The sequence below is a fragment of the Ranitomeya variabilis genome, chromosome 2, assembly GCF_051348905.1.
Source record: "Ranitomeya variabilis isolate aRanVar5 chromosome 2, aRanVar5.hap1, whole genome shotgun sequence".
Classification (NCBI taxonomy): Eukaryota; Metazoa; Chordata; class Amphibia; order Anura; family Dendrobatidae; genus Ranitomeya; species Ranitomeya variabilis.
In genome coordinates this window covers 10,179,362-10,199,826 of record NC_135233.1, presented here as the reverse complement: position 1 = coordinate 10,199,826, position 20,465 = coordinate 10,179,362, and the positions used below count along the sequence as shown (strand labels likewise).

The 20,465-nt window shown below is 47.0% G+C and overlaps 1 protein-coding gene across 1 annotated transcript in view; it reads left to right on the top strand.

Annotated features, from left to right (window-relative positions):
* Positions 1 to 3,487, top strand: part of LOC143804162 (epoxide hydrolase 1-like) — a 30,541-nt gene extending 27,054 nt beyond the window's left edge. The window contains exon 9 of the mRNA XM_077281970.1: positions 3,103 to 3,487. Within this exon, the coding sequence (XP_077138085.1) occupies positions 3,103 to 3,304 (202 nt within the window). The 3' untranslated portion in view covers positions 3,305 to 3,487. The remainder of the gene's footprint in view (positions 1 to 3,102) is intronic.
* Positions 3,488 to 20,465: the final 16,978 nt, after the last annotated feature.

Here is a 20,465-nt window from a genome sequence, read left to right as displayed (position 1 = left end):
AAGTCATTTAGCAGATTGGCTTTTTCCTCATCCACCATTTCACCCTGACTATTTTTAAGGGGGCCAACACTGTCATTTTTTAGTTTCTTACTATTTTTGGAGTTAAAGAATATTTTGGGATTATTTTTGCTCTCTCTGGCAATGAGTCTCTCGGTCTCAATCTTTGCTGCCTTGATTTGCTTTTTACAGAATTTATTTAATTTTCTGTATTTATTTAATGCCTCCTCACTACCTACTTCCTTTAATTCTCTAAATGCTTTCTTTTTGTCCCTTATTGCGCCCCTTACAGCTCTATTTAGCCATATTGGTTTCCTCCTATTTCTAGTATGTTTATTCCCATACGGTATATACTGTGCACAGGTCCTATCCAGGATGCTAATAAATGTCTCCCATTTTCTTTGTGTACTTTTATGTCTCAGGATATCGTCCCAGTTAATTGCACCAAGATCCTCTCTCATCCGTTGGAAATTTGCCCTCCTGAAGTTTAGTGTCCTTGTCACCCCTCTACTACACATCTTATTAAAGGATACACGAAAACTTATTATTTTGTGATCACTATTCCCCAAGTGGCCCCCAACCCTTATACTTGATATGCGGTCTGGCCTGTTGGTTAATATTAGGTCTAGCAGTGCCCCCCTCCTTGTTGGGTCCTGAACCAGTTGTGAAAGGTAATTGTCTCTCGTAGTTGTCAAAAACCGATTACCTTTACTGGAACTGCAGGTTTCTGTTCCCCAATCTATTTCAGGGTAGTTGAAGTCCCCCATAATAATGACTTCTCCTTGAGTCGCAGCTTCATCTATTTATCTATATAATTATATACAGGAGATGCCCAGGTTATACCGGCTGTACATATATAATTATATACAGGAGATGCCCCAGGTTATACCAGCTGTACACATATAATTATATACAGGAGATGTCCAGGTTATACCGGCTGTACATATATAATTATATACAGGAGATGCCCAGGTTATACCGGCTGTACATATATAATTATATACAGGAGATGCCCAGGTTATACCGGCTGTACATATATAATTATATACAGGAGATGCCCAGGTTATACCAGCTGTACATATATAATTATATACAGGAGATGCCCAGGTTATACCAGCTGTACATATATAATTATATACAGGAGATGCCCAGGTTATACCAGCTGTACATATATAATTATATACAGGAGATGCCCAGGTTATACCAGCTGTACATATATAATTATATACAGGAGATGCCCAGGTTATACCAGCTGTACATATATAATTATATACAGGAGATGCCCAGGTTATACCAGCTGTACATATATAATAATATACAGGAGATGCCCAGGTTATACCAGCTGTACATATATATACACACTGTGTTCCAAGTTATTCTGCACAAAGAGTTTAGGAGTGATAAGGTTAGAATTTTTTTGTTTGTCATGTAGACTCATTGATGGTGATGTGTGTCAGGGCTCTTTATATCACTGATGCAATTGCAGATACCTGTGCACATTAGTTTGGCCGGTGTGTCCAAATAAAGGCAAGACTACTTAAGAAGGCTGTTCCACATTATTAAGCAGCCTACATTTATTGCCAAAATGGGAAAGAAAAAGGATGTGTCGGCTTCTGAGCAGCAACAAATTGTGGAGTATTTAGGTCAAGGCATGACTACAATCAACATTGCCAAGACACTTCATCGTGATCATCGCACAATCAAGAAGTATGTAGCTGATTCCCAGCACACACATGTGCGTGCTGATAAGGAAAAATTGAGGACTCTTTCCAACAGGCAATTGCATAAGGTTAAAAGAGCAGCTGCAAAAATGCCTTGTCATGGCAGCCGACAAGTTTTTGAAGCTGCTGGTGCCTCCAACGTCCCCAGAACAACAAGATGCAGGGTCCTTCAGAGGTTTGCAGCTGTGCGTAAGCCATCCTGTCGACCACCTCTATCCACTGCACACAAGCAGAAACGGCTCCAGTGGGCCAAACGATACATGAAGACTGACTTCCAAACTGTTTTGTGCACCGATGAGTGCCGTGCAACGCTCGATGGTCCAGATGGATGGAGTGGAGGATGGCTGGTTGATGGACACCCCATGAAAACACGGCTAAGGCGCCAACAAGGAGGAGGTGGAGTAATGTTTTGGGCTGGAATCATGGGGAGAGAGATTGTCGGCCCCTTCATGATCCTTGAAGGGGTAAAGATGAACTCCATAATCTATGTGGAGTTTCTAAAAACACTTCCTGCCATGGTTCAAGAGGAAGAACCGTGCTTTCCGCAGCAAGATCATTTTCATGCATGATAATGCACCGTCTCATGCTGCAAAAAAACACATCTGCATCTCTGGCTGCTATGGGCATAAAAGAGGACAAACTTATGGTGTGGCCACCATCTTCCCCTGACCTCAACCCCATTGAGAACCTCTGGAGCATCATCAAAAGGAGTGTCTATGATGGCGGGAGGCAGTTCACATCTAAGCAACAGCTCTGGGGGGGGGATTCTGTCCACATGCAAAACAATTGGAGCAGAAACCATCCAAAAACTGACAAATTCAATGGACGAGAGAGTTCAGAAGCTTCTTTCCAACAAGGGGTCCTATGTGCTAATGTAACATCACCTAGAATAAAGGTTTCACTTGAAAACTGTTTGATTTCATTTTGTAATAAGCTGATAATGCTTATAACTTCACAATTGACCATTTTTTTTGTTCAAAATAAAAAAAAAAAAAAAAGGTTGAAAACTCTGCTGTGCATAATAATTTGGAACATGCATTTTGAGTGTTTATTTTTTTTTTTAAAAAGATCCTGTTTTCATAGGCAGTTTGTTCCAAAACATTGCAATTATACTAGAATAGTAGATGACTGGAAAATAACAATGACTGCAATTCAGATAGGTAATTTAGAGAAAATAGGAGGAAATAGTATTTGCATAATAATTTGGAACACAGTGTATGTACCGGAGATGCCCGGGTTATACCAGCTGTTCATATATAATTATATACAGGAGATGTCCAGGTTATACCAGCTGTTCATATATAATTATATACAGGAGATGTCCAGGTTATACCAGCTGTACACATAAAAAGATATAACCTTTAACCTTCTTTCTGTATTTTAGGACCCCTGTGTATGTTCCCACTGGTATCGCTGCTTTTCCCAATGAGGTCGCTCACGCTCCCAGGGTATTGGCTAAAGATAAGTACCGGAACATTGTGACTTACACCTTCATGCCTCGTGGAGGACATTTTGCCGCTTTCGAGGAGCCTGAACTTCTCGCCCGCGACATCCAGAAGTTTGTATCCACAGTGGAGAAGAAATAAAAGCTCCGTCCTCCGCCCTCAGTCCTCCGCCCTCTATCCTCTGACCTCAGTTCTCCTCCCTCCGCCCTCTGCTCTCTGTCCTCCACCCTCTATCCTCTGACCTCATTGCTCCTCTCTCCGCCCTCCACCCTCCGTCCTCCACAGAAGCTGTTTTCATAGTAATAAAGTTTCCAGTTCTTTACCGCTCTGACTCCTGTGCTGCGCTCGGTGAGGTCGCCAACCACTCTGAGGGCCTGCTGCATAATCTGTACTAGGACCCCAACCTACCACGCACCATTTTTACGGGGGTCCGCTTTGGTAGTCGTCATGCTCTTGTGCCCCCGCGGGTATCACTTTTTCTTAGCTGTATGTATTAGTGGAGCGCCCCCAGAGGGCTGTGGGGTACTTGGAGCCGGGCCCTTTGGTTCTCAGTGGGGATGTCACGGTGGCTGACCCGGTCCGTGGCCCTAGGGGAACGTCCATTGTAAAATAAGGGAAAGGTCTTTAAAGGGATAGTGTTCATGACGCCACCTGTGGTATTCGGTCAGGGTGACCGACGCTGCTTAGGGGTCCGCTGGGGTGATGTTATGGCAGCTAGATGGTATACCTTCCCACAGGTGAAGTGTATCCCCAGGGCTTCCCAGAGTGTAGATGGTGGATGGTGTGAGGCGCAGTGAAGAACGAGGACACAAGGGTGCAGTCTCTTTACCTTTACTGAAGACTTCAGGTATACTATCTACTATCTACTAAGTGCAAGTACCCTCTAAGGGTATACTATAAAACTTCAAAGTGCAAACCAATATGCTATTCTTACTCCTTCTACACATGCAGGACTATCTATCTACCCCCACGGGCTCACTGCATTTTTCTTCAATTTTATTCGCAGAAAACTTAAATTTTATTTAAAGTACATCATTTAACATTTTCTATTCCTAGCTACATACTATCATTATGTAAATATTATTACTATCTAACTACTTAAGGCAACATTATCATTCTTAAGGAAAGTGCAACAAACGAACATTCCCTTTAAGGGTAACTCAAGTCTCTCAATGAGGTAGTGCAAAATAACCACATCATCAGCATTCAAGTTTATTTAAAGGTGATATGACATAATGTGAGGGACCCGTGACGAACCCCGAACGTTGGTCTTGGGTGTGCTACAAGACGTGTAGTCCTGACCCGGAATTCTGCCGCACCAATGGGTTTTTCTTCAGGTCTGAAAGGCAAAGTTATTTTTACAGCATAATTAACAGCAGTTTCTGTTAGAGGCAGTCTCTGTAAAAGCCTCCTATGTAAAACCAGTAGAGAGCACCTTTTAAGAAGGTGCAAACTATTTACAAGAACAGTTTGTGACCATGCACAGTCCATGATTCTGCAGTTCTTTAAAAGCAATGATAACTTGTGCAAAACAGGTGCAGAACTTAGAATCCTCCTGAAACTGAGGACCCCTATAAGGCATAACCCTGGACGGGTTCAAAGGAAGGAAAGGAAAAGGCAACGTCTTTAAACTATTTACAGTCTTGTCGGTTTTTCGAGGTTTATTTGAATGGCTTCCAGGGCTTTACCTGGCACATAACCCTTCTTGGCCTGGGAAGGGTGGAATCCAGGGTTACACCCGGTGCTGGATAAACGTTGTTAGTCCATCTTTCATGTACGGTTAAGTCATGCGCAGCGATGGAGGTCTGCGTAGCTTGAGTATGGACATTTGCTGCAGCAGAGGTAGCGGCTGCTGCAAGATCAGTCACTGGAACGGAGTCAGCAGCTGTGGCACGAGCAGTCGCTGGAGCGCGGTCGGTCATCAGGGCAGGGTCGTTCTTCATACCTGCTTCAGATGCGGTCCCTCCAGTGCCGGTCTGCTCTGTCTCCGCTGGGGTCTGGAATGCTGGTTGCAGGGCATTGTGCTGCGGCATTGTCATCTCTGTTTGCAGCATCTCGCTTTCCGGCAGGGCCTTGCTTTCTGGCTTTGGAGCGCTGGAACTTCGTTCTTGCTCCGGACCAGACGAGGCTGCCGACAGACGTCTGGTGAGGCTCCCGATGAAGATCTTCCACCCGGCCACAGCTTCCAGCTCCTGGCACATGAGCTGACAGGTGCGTTCTTCCTCTTCTTTCCGCAGGAGGTCCGGATTCATCGTCAGTGAAGGGTGCAGTTCTTGCAGGCCCTGGCTGGGAGAGTCCTCGTGCTCCATCCCATGCTCTGGGGTCCGCTCACCTCCCTCCGCCATGTTGGTTTTCAGCACCTCCTCCTTCCTCACATCACAGTCTTGGCAGAGGGCGGGCATTTTTATTTTTTTGCGCCGCTCTGCTGGACCCGCCCACGATGGCACGCCCTTCCTCTCCTGCGCTCCTCGTGGTGCTATAATGGCGGCAGTTTTGGTGGGAATTTTGGCGGTGATGGCGATACACAAGGCAATCTCAGATCGGATGGGTACCTGACCTGACTGCCTAGTGTGAACACTTACCAAAAAAATAGTATTTTTTCTGACTTGAACGCCCCGCCCTTCACCATGCTGTGATGTTAATTACATCCAAACACAGTTGGTTCTGAGCTTCCTATATAAGCAGGCTTTACCATGTTATTAGCCATAGGTAATTGTTCACACTAGGCAGTCAGCTCAGTTACCCATCCGATCTGAGATCACCTTGAGGTTTGGTGGATGGGCTCACAACTTTTGGCCAAATCTTGTGCTAAGAATCTCATGTGTTTTTTCATAGATTTCACAAGCCATTATGCTATTCACATTTCATGTATCGCACATTTCCTTGCTTTACTACAGTTGAGTGCAGCCATTGATCTATTTGCTATGTAAGTCTTTTTTGGTTATGCACCAGTTCAGACTAGATTGCTGTTCAGTCAGTTTACCTATATTTAATATCCAGAAGACGTCTTTTTTTTGTTATTCCTTCTTCTAGGTGGATTATTCAATGTCTCAATACCAAATATTTTTAAAGGTGACATATTCCTGTTATGTATCGAAATAAAGCGATCGTCTGCTGAGGAAACGAGTCTGTGTGAATTCACATTACTCGTCATTTATACTTGTCACCTCCTGCACGTGCGGCCAGCGCAGAATCCGGACAGTGTGCCTGTGACTGTGCCTGTGACACTGTGTGCCTGTGACTGTGCCTGTGACACTGTGTGCCTGTGACTGTGCCTGTGACACTGTGTGCCTGTGACTGTGCCTGTGACACTGTGTGACTGTGCCTGTGACACTGTGTGCCTGACTGTGCCTGTGACACTGTGTGATTGTGCCTGTGTCTGTGCCTGTGACTGTGACTCTGTGACTGTGACACTGTGTGCCTGTGACTGTGCCTGTGATTGTGCCTGTGACACTGTGTGACTGTGACTCTGTGTGCCTGTGACAGTGTGCCTGTGACACTGTGTGCCTGTGACTGTGACTCTGTGTGCCTGTGACAGTGTGCCTGTGACACTGTGTGCCTGTGACTGTGCCTGTGACACTGTGTGATTGTGCCTGTGACACTGTGTGACTGTGACTCTGTCTCTGTGCCTGTGACTGTGCCTGTGATTGTGCCTGTGACACTGTGTGCCTGTGACTGTGACTGTGACACTGTGTGACTGTGCCTGTGACACTGTGTGCCTGTGACACTGTGTGCCTGTGACACTGTGTGCCTGTGACTGTGCCTGTGACACTGTGTGCCTGTGACTGTGCCTATGACTGTGCCTGTGACAGTGTGCCTGTGATTGTGACTGTGCCTGTGACTGTGACACTGTGTGACTGTGATTGTGCCTGTGCCTGTGACACTGTGTGACTGTGACTCTGTGTGACTGTGACACTGTGTGCCTGTGACTGTGACTGTGACAGTGTGCCTGTGACACTGTGTGCCTGTGACTGTGACTGTGCCTGTGACACTGTGTGCCTGTGACTGTGCCTGTGACACTGTGTGCCTGTGACTGTGCCTGTGACACTGTGTGATTGTGCCTGTGACACTGTGTGCCTGTGACTGTGCCTGTGATTGTGCCTGTGACACTGTGTGCCTGTGACTGTGCCTGTGACACTGTGTGACTGTGCCTGTGACACTGTGTGACTGTGCCTGTGACACTGTGTGACTGTGCCTGTGACACTGTGTGCCTGTGACACTGTGTGCCTGTGACTGTACCTATGCCTGTGACTGTGACACTGTGTGACTGTGCCTGTGACACTGTGTGCCTGTGACTGTGCCTGTGACACTGTGTGCCTGTGACTGTACCTATGCCTGTGACTGTGCCTGTGACACTGTGTGCCTGTGACTGTGCCTGTGACTGTGCCTATGACTGTGCCTGTGACAGTGTGCCTGTGATTGTGACTGTGACTGTGACACTGTGTGACTGTGATTGTGCCTGTGACACTGTGTGCCTGTGACACTGTGTGCCTGTGACTGTGCCTGTGACTGTGCCTATGACTGTGCCTGTGATTGTGACTGTGCCTGTGACTGTGACACTCTGTGACTGTGATTGTGCCTGTGACACTGTGTGCCTGTGACACTGTGTGCCTGTGCCTGTGACTGTGTGCCTGTGCCTGTGACTGTGTGCCTGTGACTGTGAGACTGTGCCTGTGATTGTGCCTGTGACACTGTGCCTGTGACACTGTGTGCCTGTGACTGTGTGCCTGTGACACTGTGCCTGTGACACTGTGCCTGTGACTGTGACTGTGTCACTGTGTGCCTGTGACTGTGCCTGTGACTGCCTGTGACACTGTGTGCCTGTGACTGTGTGCCTGTGACTGTGTGCCTGTGACTGTGACACTGTGCCTGTGACTGTGCCTGCCTGTGACTGTGACTGTGTGCCTGTGACTGTGACTGTGCCTGTGACTGTGTGACTGTGACTGTGACACTGTGTGCCTGTGACTGTGCCTGTGACACTGTGTGCCTGTGACTGTGTGCCTGTGACTGTGTGCCTGTGCCTGTGACACTGTGTGCCTGTGACACTGTGTGCCTGTGACTGTGCCTGTGACACTGACTGTGACTGTGACACTGTGTGCCTGTGACTGTGCCTGTGACTGTGACACTGTGTGCCTGTGACTGTGCCTGTGACTGTGTGCCTGTGACTGTGACACTGTGTGCCTGTGACTGTGCCTGTGACACTGTGTGACTGTGTGCCTGTGCCTGTGACTGTGACACTGTGTGCCTGTGACACTGTGTGCCTGTGACTGTGACACTGTGTGCCTGTGACTGTGCCTGTGACTGTGCCTGTGACACTGTGTGACTGTGACTGTGACTGTGTGCCTGTGACTGTGACACTGTGTGCCTGTGACTGTGCCTGTGACTGTGACACTGTGTGCCTGTGACTGTGCCACTGTGTGACTGTGACTGTGACACTGTGTGACTGTGACTGTGACACTGTGTGCCTGTGACTGTGCCTGTGACACTGTGTGCCTGTGACTGTGACACTGTGTGCCTGTGACACTGTGTGCCTGTGACTGTGACTGTGCCTGTGACACTGTGTGCCTGTGACTGTGACACTGTGTGCCTGTGACTGTGACTGTGCCTGTGACACTGTGTGCCTGTGACTGTGCCTGTGACTGCCTGTGACACTGTGTGCCTGTGATTGTGACTGTGACTGTGACACTGTGTGCCTGTGATTGTGCCTGTGACACTGTGTGCCTGTGACTGTGCCTGTGACTGTGTGCCTGTGACTGTGAGACTGTGCCTGTGACTGTGACTGTGTCACTGTGTGCCTGTGACTGTGCCTGTGCCTGTGTCACTGTGTGCCTGTGACTGTGCCTGTGCCTGTGACACTGTGTGCCTGTGACTGTGTGCCTGTGACTGTGCCTGTGACACTGTGTGCCTGTGACTGTGTGCCTGTGACTGTGCCTGTGACACTGTGTGCCTGTGACTGTGTGCCTGTGACTGTGCCTGTGACACTGTGTGACTGTGACTGTGACTGTGTGCCTGTGACTGTGACACTGTGTGCCTGTGACTGTGCCTGTGACTGTGACACTGTGTGCCTGTGACTGTGCCACTGTGTGACTGTGACTGTGACACTGTGTGACTGTGACTGTGACACTGTGTGCCTGTGACTGTGCCTGTGACACTGTGTGCCTGTGACTGTGACACTGTGTGCCTGTGACACTGTGTGCCTGTGACTGTGACTGTGCCTGTGACACTGTGTGCCTGTGACTGTGACACTGTGTGCCTGTGACTGTGACTGTGCCTGTGACACTGTGTGCCTGTGACTGTGACTGCCTGTGACACTGTGTGCCTGTGATTGTGACTGTGACTGTGACACTGTGTGCCTGTGATTGTGCCTGTGACACTGTGTGCCTGTGACTGTGCCTGTGACTGTGTGCCTGTGACTGTGAGACTGTGCCTGTGACTGTGACTGTGTCACTGTGTGCCTGTGACTGTGCCTGTGCCTGTGTCACTGTGTGCCTGTGACTGTGCCTGTGCCTGTGACACTGTGTGCCTGTGACTGTGTGCCTGTGACTGTGCCTGTGACACTGTGTGCCTGTGACTGTGTGCCTGTGACTGTGCCTGTGACACTGTGTGCCTGTGCCTGTGACTGTGACACTGTGTGCCTGTGACACTGTGTGCCTGTGCCTGTGACACTGTGTGCCTGTGCCTGTGACACTGTGTGCCTGTGCCTGTGACACTGTGTGCCTGTGACTGTGCCTGTGACTGTGTGCCTGTGACTGTGACACTGTGTGCCTGTGACACTGTGTGCCTGTGACACTGTGTGCCTGTGCCTGTGACACTGTGTGCCTGTGCCTGTGACACTGTGTGCCTGTGACTGTGCCTGTGACTGTGTGCCTGTGACTGTGACACTGTGTGCCTGTGACTGTGACACTGTGTGCCTGTGCCTGTGACTGTGCCTGTGACACTGTGAGCCTGTGACTGTGTGTCCTATCTGTGGCCGTGGTTAGGAGATCGGCTCTCACCCAGGCAGTTTTGTTCAAGCCCCAAAAAACATAATACAAATTGGTCACAAAATAATGTTTTTTATAACTGTGGAGCCGGAATTCACGCTCCTAGCAAAACCTTATTGATCTCCTCTGGGTCCAATCCATGTTCCATTAAACCGTTTATTAACGGCAGTTGTGATAATGTAGGACGTACAGTTACTGTGTCAGGAATACTACGCTGGCTGCACAGGCAGAAAACTACAAGTGCGCATAAGAGAACACGTAAATGACGGGTAACATGAGTGCGCACAGACGCATTTCATCAACAAGAACACTTCCACTTTAACCCCTTAATGACAGCCAATACGTCTTTTAACTGACCTGAGATATAAGAGAATAGCCTCCCCATACAGGTGACACTCCAGCAGCTGCCGACTGTACACTATAGCTGACAACTTGCTGTATCAGCCACGGTCAGTGTTTGCACCGTCCAAATCTGTTTAACCCCTTAGATGCTGCTGTCAATAGTGACTACATCATTATTAATGGTTAACAGAGTGTGAGGGCTTCCTATTTATCCAAACTGGTGCCCTCCGATCATGATTGTGTGGTCCTGATGTTTGCCATGGCAATTCACGACCAAATAGCGGCCTTAGAGTCTGACGGCTGTTGTAACCTGTTCAGAAGTTAGAGGCGTTTAGGTGGTAAAAATACACATTTTCATTCCTGTCATGCCACTCTGCATTAATTCCTGTAAAGCACCTGAAGGGTTAATAAACTACCTGACAGCAGCTTTCAATATGTCGCGGGTGCGGTTTCTAAAATGGTATCACATTTGGGGGTTTCCCAATATATGGGACCCCTAAAGTCACTTCACACCTGGATAGGTCCCTAAAAAATAAATTTTGTAAATTTCCTTGCAAAAATGAAAAATTGCTGCTATATTTTTAAACCTCCTAAAATGCTAACAAAATACAATAACATTTTACAAATCGAGCTGATGTAAAGCCGACATGTGGGAAATGTTATGTATTAATGGTTTGCTATGGTATGACTATCTGGATTAAAGGGATAATCATTCAAATTTTGAAAATTGCTAATTTTTTAACATTTTTCTCAAATTTCTGATATTTTTGATAAATAAACACAAAACATATCACCCTAAATTTACCATTATCATAAAGTATAATGTATCACGAATAGTGTTGAGCATTCCGATACTGCAAGTATCGGGTATCGGCCGATATTTGCTGTATCAGAATTCCGATACCGAGTTCCGATATTTTTGCGATATCGGAAATCGGAATCGGAAGTGTGCGGTGCGTATGGTTCCTAGGGTCTGGAGGAGAGGAGACTCTCCTTCAGGCCCTGGGATCCATATTCATGTAAAAAATAAATAAAAATAAAAAATATTGATATACTCACCCCTCCGGCGGCCCCTGCTCTTAGCGGTGCCTCCGTTCCTAAGAATGCAGGGAGTGAAGGACCCGCAATGACGTCGCGGCTTGTGATTGGTCGCGTGTGCGGTCACATGAGCGGTCACGCGACCAATCACAAGACCGCGACGTCATCGCAGGTCCTTCACTCCCTGCATTCTTAGGAACGGAGGCAGACGCTTGGACCGGTGAGAGCCGGGGCCGTCGGAGGGGTGAGTATATCAATATTTTTTATTTTTATTATTTATTTTATACATGAATATGGATCCCCGGGCCTGAAGGAGAGTTTCCTCTCCTTCAGACCCTGGGAACCATTCCAATATTTTGTGTCCCATTGATATGCATTGGTATCGGGTATCGGCGATATCCAATATTTTTTGGATATCGGCCGATCCAATCCGATACCGATACCTTTGCATATCGGAAGGTATCGCTCAACACTAATCACGAAAAAACAATCTCAAAATCACTGGGATTTGTTGAAGCGTTGCAGAGTTATTACCACATAAAATAACACTGGTCAGATTTCAAAAATTTGGCTCCGTCACTAAGGGGTTAAAAATATTTGGTTATGAGAAAATGAATAATCCACCTAAGGAGGGAATAAAAACAATACGCCTTCTGGATAGAGCTGTATAGAGGGGGAAATAGTCAGCTCACCGTGTTCCAGGCATCTGGCAAGAAATGAAGTCCACGCTCGGAGCCGCCCTGGTCCTGGGCGTTTCTTGGAACAGAAATAGAAAAAGAAGGTTCTGCAGCGCAGCAAGAAAAATAAAACTTCATGTTTATTCTTTACTTGTTAAAAAAGACATGTTGAGTACATGTGATGCCCCAGGGTCCTGCTTGTCACAGTGGCATTGCTTTCCTCACAGAGTGATGTTACGCTTAGAAGCGATGAAAGATCTTCTTTTATCAGGTACCACAATGCACACAACATGTTCACACTCCAGGCCCGAAGGGGGAGCTCTAAGCCTGATTTAGGGTGAACTCCCCTATATAAATTCTGATTTGGAGGGAAAAGGGACAGAAAGTGAGTTACAGGGAATATTGTAGACCCACATAGAGTGTCAGGAGGTCTGAAGGGGCCCTGTAGTCTGAAGTACTACAACCCCTGGAGAGAGAGACATATAGAAGGAAAGAACAGAGTTCAGTGAGCGTGTAGGAGAGCGAAGCACAGGACAGTGATATCAGGGGAGGACAGCTGCAAATGAGCTGCCTCCCTCTGAAGCGCAGATCACTGGTAGCTGGAACACCGAGGTTGTAAGGGACTCTAAGACTTACAGCAGAGACCGGCAGGACAGCTGAACTGCAAGATACCTGTCTGCCCTAATACCCAGCAGGCACAGTGACGCATAGAGTCACCTGTCATACGGGTTTGTGTCCTGTCCTATATGAGGGACAGAGGAGAACTGTGAGGACATTATCAGAAGCCATAGGCAGTAAGGGACTACAACACCACGCTAGAGGAAGGCTTTCATCTCCACCTAGTAAAGGGGAACTCTGGATTCTCTTCCAAGCCGGCCGGACCCTGCCTGCCCTGTGATCTGGTGCCCTGGACTGTGGTTGGCTGAAGTCTTCAGTAAAGGTAAAGAGACTGCAAACCTGTGTCCTCGTTCTTCTCTGCGCCTCACACCATTCACCATCTACACACCGGGAGCCCTGGGGATATACTTCACCTGTGGGAAGTTACACCATCTAGCTGCCATAACATCACCCCAGAGGACCCCTTAAAGCAGCGTCGGTCCCCACTGACGAATACCACAGGTGGCATCACGAACATAAACTTTATTCAATTTCCCTTTTACATGGGCGCCCAGAGCCACGGACCGGGTCGCCGGCACCATGACATCCCCCTGTGAACACCGGACCCGGTACCGGGTACCCCACAGCCCTGGCAGGCGACTTATACATCAGAGGAAATCCCAGGGGGGAAGACCGATGCGTTTCGACTAGAAAGTCTTAGTCATGGTCTGTCGCATTATTCTAAGGTTAAAGCTTAAATGCTTTCCTTGGGTGAACAGCTGAGCCAGTGTTCAATCAGTAAGTTCAGTGACAATGTGCTGGAGGGAAGATATGTGTCACTATGTTTAATGGCATCAGTGATATAAAACCCAGAGTTTTATCCTCCAGCACCCTAAGTGCTAATTTATATAATGGCCTGGCTTTTATGTGGACATCCATAGAGCGGGTGGGAGGATGTCCACCTTATCTCCACCCCAGGGTGTGGTCTGGGGCTTAAATAGCTGGACTCTAGAGGCAGTCTTGGTTCAGCAGGGCTGGAGAGAGGATCTCCGGGGTTTCTGTCCTGAGGAGGAAAGACTGAACCTGTGTTGCTCCAGAGCGGGCAGCTCCCCACAAATGTATGGACTGTGCTACAGCATTTTCATGTTTTCTTTGTTGTTTTTCTTGTTTTTGCCTGAAGGGCTGTGTTTTACTTTCCCTTTCTTGTTGGTTTATGCCACCACATAATAAACCAATCGAAGATTTAAAGAGCCAGTGTTCCTGTTTTCTACCTCCATGTACCGCTGAGCGAGTTGAACTGCCACGGTGCATACAATTAACCCTGCAATGTGCATAGGTAACGGGTACACAGGAAAGCATAAAGTTGTTTTTTTTTATAAAAACGTAAATGAGATACATGGTAATGTACAAAAGGAGAGAAATGAAGCCGACTATGAGTTGTATCAGATCTTGTAATTTAAAAGTCCAATGTGATTCCCTATTAAGGATTTCTCTTCTTAGATCGCCTCCTCTAGATGGCTGGAATATTTTTATTATCCCTATAACCCGTAGACAGCCGTGTTACCCTTATGTGCCTGTGTGCAGTGTCTGGAGACCGCGGATGTGTTTGTGGCGGTCACACTAGTGGCGTCTTGTGATGCGTGCTTTTACCGGTCCTGAAGTGCATCCGACATACTGGAGTTTGCATAAGGTGCATTCTACTAGATATACTACGCCCACTGTATTACAGATAATAAAGCCTTTATAAGGAAATTCAGTCCTGTGACATTGGAAGAAAAGGTCATGGACCTTCCCAGCTCATCAATATGAGCCCCCAGCTTTTACTTGTTATTAAAAAGGGGGAACATACAAAAAAATTATCTGGGGTCTCCCCTATTTTTAATAACCAGCAAAGGCTAAGCAGAAAGCTGCAGGCTGATATTAATAGTCTGGGAAGGTCCATGGATATTGGCCCCTTCCCAGACTAATAACACCAGCCCTCAGCTGCACCTGAAATGATGCATCCATTACAATGGCCAATTCGGATACTTACATTCGGCTCTTTCAGTTTTGAGGTTGATACGAGCTGTGTAATGTTTGCAGACATCAAGCCCAGAGGTTAGCAATGGAGAGGCGTCTGTAAGACTCCCCTATTATTAACCCTGTAGTCAAAAGAAATAAACACACACATACAAAAGTCCTTGAATTGTATAAAGCTTCCCCAAAAATTGCTGTCTTTTTACTATTTATTGCAAAGAAAAAATCCACAGGGTCCTCCGTAATCCATAATATGGACATCTCACAATGATCCCTGACTCTGCTACATCCTGAGGCTGTAATTAGTGGTGACATCAATAATGTTACAGCTAACCATGGCCCTGAAACCCACACAGTAGAGTGGGAACCAGCGGCAGTGACAAACTGTGACATCATTAAGGTTGCTGCAGGTCACAACCGGCGGTTCTCACAGTGACCTCTGTGTGAGCTGTGAACTGCGGTAAGCTTACAGAGTTCACGGCATACACAGAGGTTACCGTGAGAACCACGGGCTGTGAACTGCGGTAAACTTAGAGTTCACGGCATACACAGAGGTTACCGTAAGAACCACGGGCTGTGAACTGCGGTAACCTTACAGAGTTCACGGCATACACAGAGGTTACCGTGAGAACCACGGGCTGTGAACTGCGGTAACCTTACAGAGTTCACTGCATACACAGAGGTTACCATGAGAACCACGGGCTGTGAACTGCGGTAACCTTACAGAGATCACGGCATACACAGAGGTTACCGTGAGAACCGCTGGCTGTGAACTGCAGTAACCTTACAGAGTTCACGGCATACACAGAGGTTACCGTGAGAACCACGGGCTGTGAACTGCGGTAACCTTACAGAGTTCACGGCATACACAGAGGTTACCGTGAGAACCACGGGCTGTGAACTGCGGTAACCTTACAGAGTTCACTGCATACACAGAGGTTACCATGAGAACCACGGGCTGTGAACTGCGGTAACCTTACAGAGATCACGGCATACACAGAGGTTACCGTGAGAACCACGGGCTGTGAACTGCGGTAACCTTACAGAGTTCACTGCATACACAGAGGTTACCGTGAGAACCACGGGCTGTGAACTGCGGTAACCTTACAGAGTTCACGGCATACACAGAGGTTACCGTGAGAACCACGGGCTGTGAACTGTGGTAACCTTACAGAGATCACGGCATACACAGAGGTTACCGTGAGAACCACAGGCTGTGAACTGCGGTAACCTTACAGAGTTCACTGCATACACAGAGGTTACCGTGAGAACCACGGGCTGTGAACTGTGGTAACCTTACAGAGTTCACAGCATACACAGAGGTTACCGTGAGAACCACTGGCTGTGAACTGCCATAAACTTAGAGTTCACGGCATACACAGAGGTTACCGTGAGAACCACGGGCTGTGAACTGTGGTAGACATAGAGTTCACGGCATACACAGAGGTTACCGTGAAAACTGCCGGCTGTAAACCGCTATAACCTTAAAGACGTCACTGTCCCTGATTCTCTCCCTACTCTCAGTGGGTTTCGGCAGCCGTGGTGAGTGGTCACGTTACTGATGTCACCGCTCATCACAGCCTCTGGATGTAGCAGAGGTGGGAACGGTTGTGGGACATCCATATTATGGATTACGCCGGACCCCTGGTGATTCTTTTTTTTGGTAATACATGGGTAAAAGTGGGTAATAGTCAGGGAGAGCTTTTTACAATTAAAAGACTTTTCTGTGTGTGTGTTTATTTCTTTTGACTACGGGGTTAGTAATGGGGGTGTCTGATAAATGCATCTCCATTACTAACCCCTCAGCTTGATGTCAGCAGATATTACACAGCAGACATCAACCCCAAAACCATTACCCCTATTACCCCTGCACCAGGGCAAATGGAAAGAGCCAAGGCTAAGTGCTAGAATTGGCGCATCTAATGGCTGTGCCATTTCTGGGGCGGCTGAGGGTTGGTCTTATTAGTCTGGGAAAGGGCCAATATCCATGGACCATCCAGGCCTATTAATATCAGCCCCTAGCTGTCTGCTTAACCTTAGCTGTTAATTAGGCCCCTCTTTTTAATAACCAGTAAAGGCTATGCAGGCAGCTGGGGGCTCAAATTTATAGACTGGGAAGGTCCATGGATATTGGCCCCTTCACAGAATAATAACATCAGCCTCCAGATGCCTTCTTTCCCTCAGCTGGTTATAAACATAGGGGGACGCCACATATTTTTTTCCTTTATTTATCTAATTATTAGCTAAACACAAGTACAGAAAACTACACACTGCACTGATTATATATCTCACTGACCTCTTTCTATCTATTCTGACAGCTGTGAATTTATTGTACTTGACTGATGACATTTCAGGTTTCCTTTGAGATGTGTGCGTGACGGCAGACGCATGGTCCATGTGCTTTCCCATTTTTTTCTTGCATCCATTGATTTGCATTAGTGAGTGTGATTCGATTCTCACAGACAATTGCATCATGCTGCGATTTTTTTTCTCAGTCCAATCCAAGCTGAGAAATAATTTGCAGACGAGCACTGAATCATTAACATGTATCAGCGTGCAATGGGATGAATTGTCGCATTGCGCTCGTTTGTATTATACGCCAGTGTGAGCGAGCCCTTCACATGTGCAGTGTTTGCAGCCAGAACCAGGAGTGGCAAATACACAAGTGGTTTCCATTATACTTTTCTCTGATTGTTTCTCTCATGATTTCAGCTTATACTGATATAAAATACTGACTGTGTGAGCGTGGACTAACACAGCCATACAGTTTACCCATAATGTATCATGTTACAGAATCATAGAATCCTATAATATTAGAGTTGGAAGGGACCTCTTGGGTCATCGTGTCCAACCCCCTACTCAGTGCAGGAGTCACTAAACCATCTCAGACAGATGTCTGTCCAACCTCTGTGTGAAGACTTCCATTGAAGGAGGACTCACCACCTCTCGTGGCCGCCTGCTCCACTCATTGATCTCCCTCACTGTCAAAAAGTTTTTTCTAATACCTAATCTGTGTCTCCTCCCTTCCAGTTTCATCCCATTGCTTCTCGTGTTTCCATGTGTAAATGAGAATGATGATCCCTCTACACTGTGACAGCCCTGCAGATATTTGTAGACAGCTATTAAGTCTCCTCTCAGTCTTCTGTTTTGCAGCTCAACATTCCCAGATCCTTTAACTGTTCCTCGTAGGACATACTGTGTAGTCTGCTCACCATCCTGGTCACTCTTCTCTGAACTTACTCCAGTGTGTCAATGTCCTTTATAATACAGTGCCCAGAACTGGACACAGTATTCCAGATGACACCTGACCAAGGAGGAGTAGAGGGGGGTAATGGCTTCACGTGATCTACACTCTATTCTTCGCTTAATACATCTAAGCACTGTTTGCCTTTTTGCTGCTGCATCACACTGTTGACTCATGTGCAGTCTGTGATCTATTAGTATATTCAAGTCTTTTTCACACGTGCTGAAGCTTAGTGCTATTCCTACCATTCTGTAGATGTAATTTTCATTTGCTTTTTTTGCTAAGAGATAGAATCTACAGGTTTCTCTGTTAAATTCCATTCTATTAGTTGCTGCCGCTTGTTCAAGCTTATCTAGATCCTCCTGAATCCATTCTCTGTCTTCTCTAGCGTTACCTATCCCTCCTAGCAAATTTGATTAGTTTACATTCAGTTCCCTTATCTAGATCATTTATAAAAATGTTGAAAAGCACTGGGGCCAGGTCAGAGCCTTGTGGTCCCGACTTAAAACACTCTTCCAATTAGATGTGCAACCATTTATCACCACTCTGAGTACGATCACTGAGCCAGTTATGAATCCACTTAACTGTAGCCTTGTCAATCCCATAATTGGTCATATTCTCAATAATGATCGTACGAGATGCTTTTTCAAATGCTTTGCTGAAGTCAAGATATTCTTTATCTTTCGCATTTCCCTGATCCACCCAGTCAGTGATTCCATCATAGAAGGAAATTAGATTAGGCTGGCATGACTATATATACAGGGAGCTCCCCCTAGTGGTGGATGCAGACAGGATCTTATCATGTATCTCTGTATACAGGGAGCTCCCTCTAGTGGTGGCTGCAGACAGGACCTTATCTTGTATTTCTGTATACAGGGAGCTCCCCCTAGTGGTGGCTGCAGACAGGATCTTATCATGTATCTGTATACAGAGAGCTCCCCCTAGTGGTGGCTGCAGACAGGATCTTATCATGTATCTCTGTATACAGGGAGCTCCCCCTAGTGGTGGCTGCAGACAGGATCTTATCATGTATCTCTGTATACAGGGAGCTCCCCCTAGTGATGGCTGCAGACAGGATCTTATCATGTATCTCTGTATATAGGGAGCTCCCCCTAGTGGTGACTGCAGACAGAATCTTATCATGTATTTCTGTATACAGGGAGCTCCCCCTAGTGGTGGCTGCAGACAGGATCTTATCATGTATCTCTGTATACAGGGAGCCCCCCCTAGTGATGGCTGCAGACAGGATCTTATCAGGTATCTCTGTATATAGGGAGCTCCCCCTAGTGATGGCTGCAGACAGGATCTGACCATGTATCTCTGTATACAGGGAGCTCCCCCTAGTGGTGGCTGCAGACAGGATCTTATCATGTATCTGTATACAGAGAGCTCCCCCTAGTGGTGGCTGCAGACAGGATCTTATCATGTATCTCTGTATACAGGGAGCTCCCCCTAGTGGTGGCTGCAGACAGGATCTTATTATGTATCTCTGTATACAGGGAGCTCCCCCTAGTGGTGACTGCAGACAGGATCTTATCAGGTATCTCTGTATACAGGGAGCTCCCCCTAGTGGTGACTGCAGACAGAATCTTATCATGTATCTCTGTATACAGGGAGCTCTCCCTATTGGTTGCTGCAGACAGGATCTTTGTTGTGGATTCTGTTTTTGGGCTCCCTCTGGTGGTTACAACTGGTACTGGGTGACTTTGGTGGGTTGCGGTCTCTGGTTTCCACCTGTCCATCAGAGGCTGGGTGTTTCCTATTTAACCTGGCTTTCCTGTCATTTCCTTGCCGGCTATCAATGTATCAGTGTGTCTCTGTTACCTTTGCTACCTGCTCCTAGGCCTTCAAGACAAGCTAAGTCTGGATTTCCCTGTTTCATGTTTGCTTTCATGTTTTTAGTCCAGCTTGCAGATATGTAATTCTCTGCTGCTGGTTGCTCTAGTGGGCTGAAATTACCACTCATGTACCATGAGTTGGCACATGAGTTCAAGTAATTTCAGGATGGTATTTTGAAGGGTTTTAAGCTGACCGCGCAGTTCACCTTTTGTATCCTCTGCTATCTAGCTTAAGCGGGCCTCATTTTGCTGAATCTGTTTTCATAACTACGTTTGTGCCTTCCTCTCATTTCACCGTCATTATATGTGGGGGGCTGCTATTTCTGTGGGAATATTTCTCTGGAGGCAAGATAGGTCTGTGATTCTTCTGATAGGGGTAGCTAGATCTCCGGCTGGCGCGAGACGTCTAGAGTCCCCCCAGGAACGTTCCCCGGCTGCTGTTAGTTGAGTGTTGAGGTTCAGGATCGCGGTCAGCTCAGGTTCCATCACCCTAGAGCTCGTCCTGTTTTTGCCCGTGTTATGTGTTTAATTCCCTGCCATTGGGAACATGACAGTATAGCCGGCCTA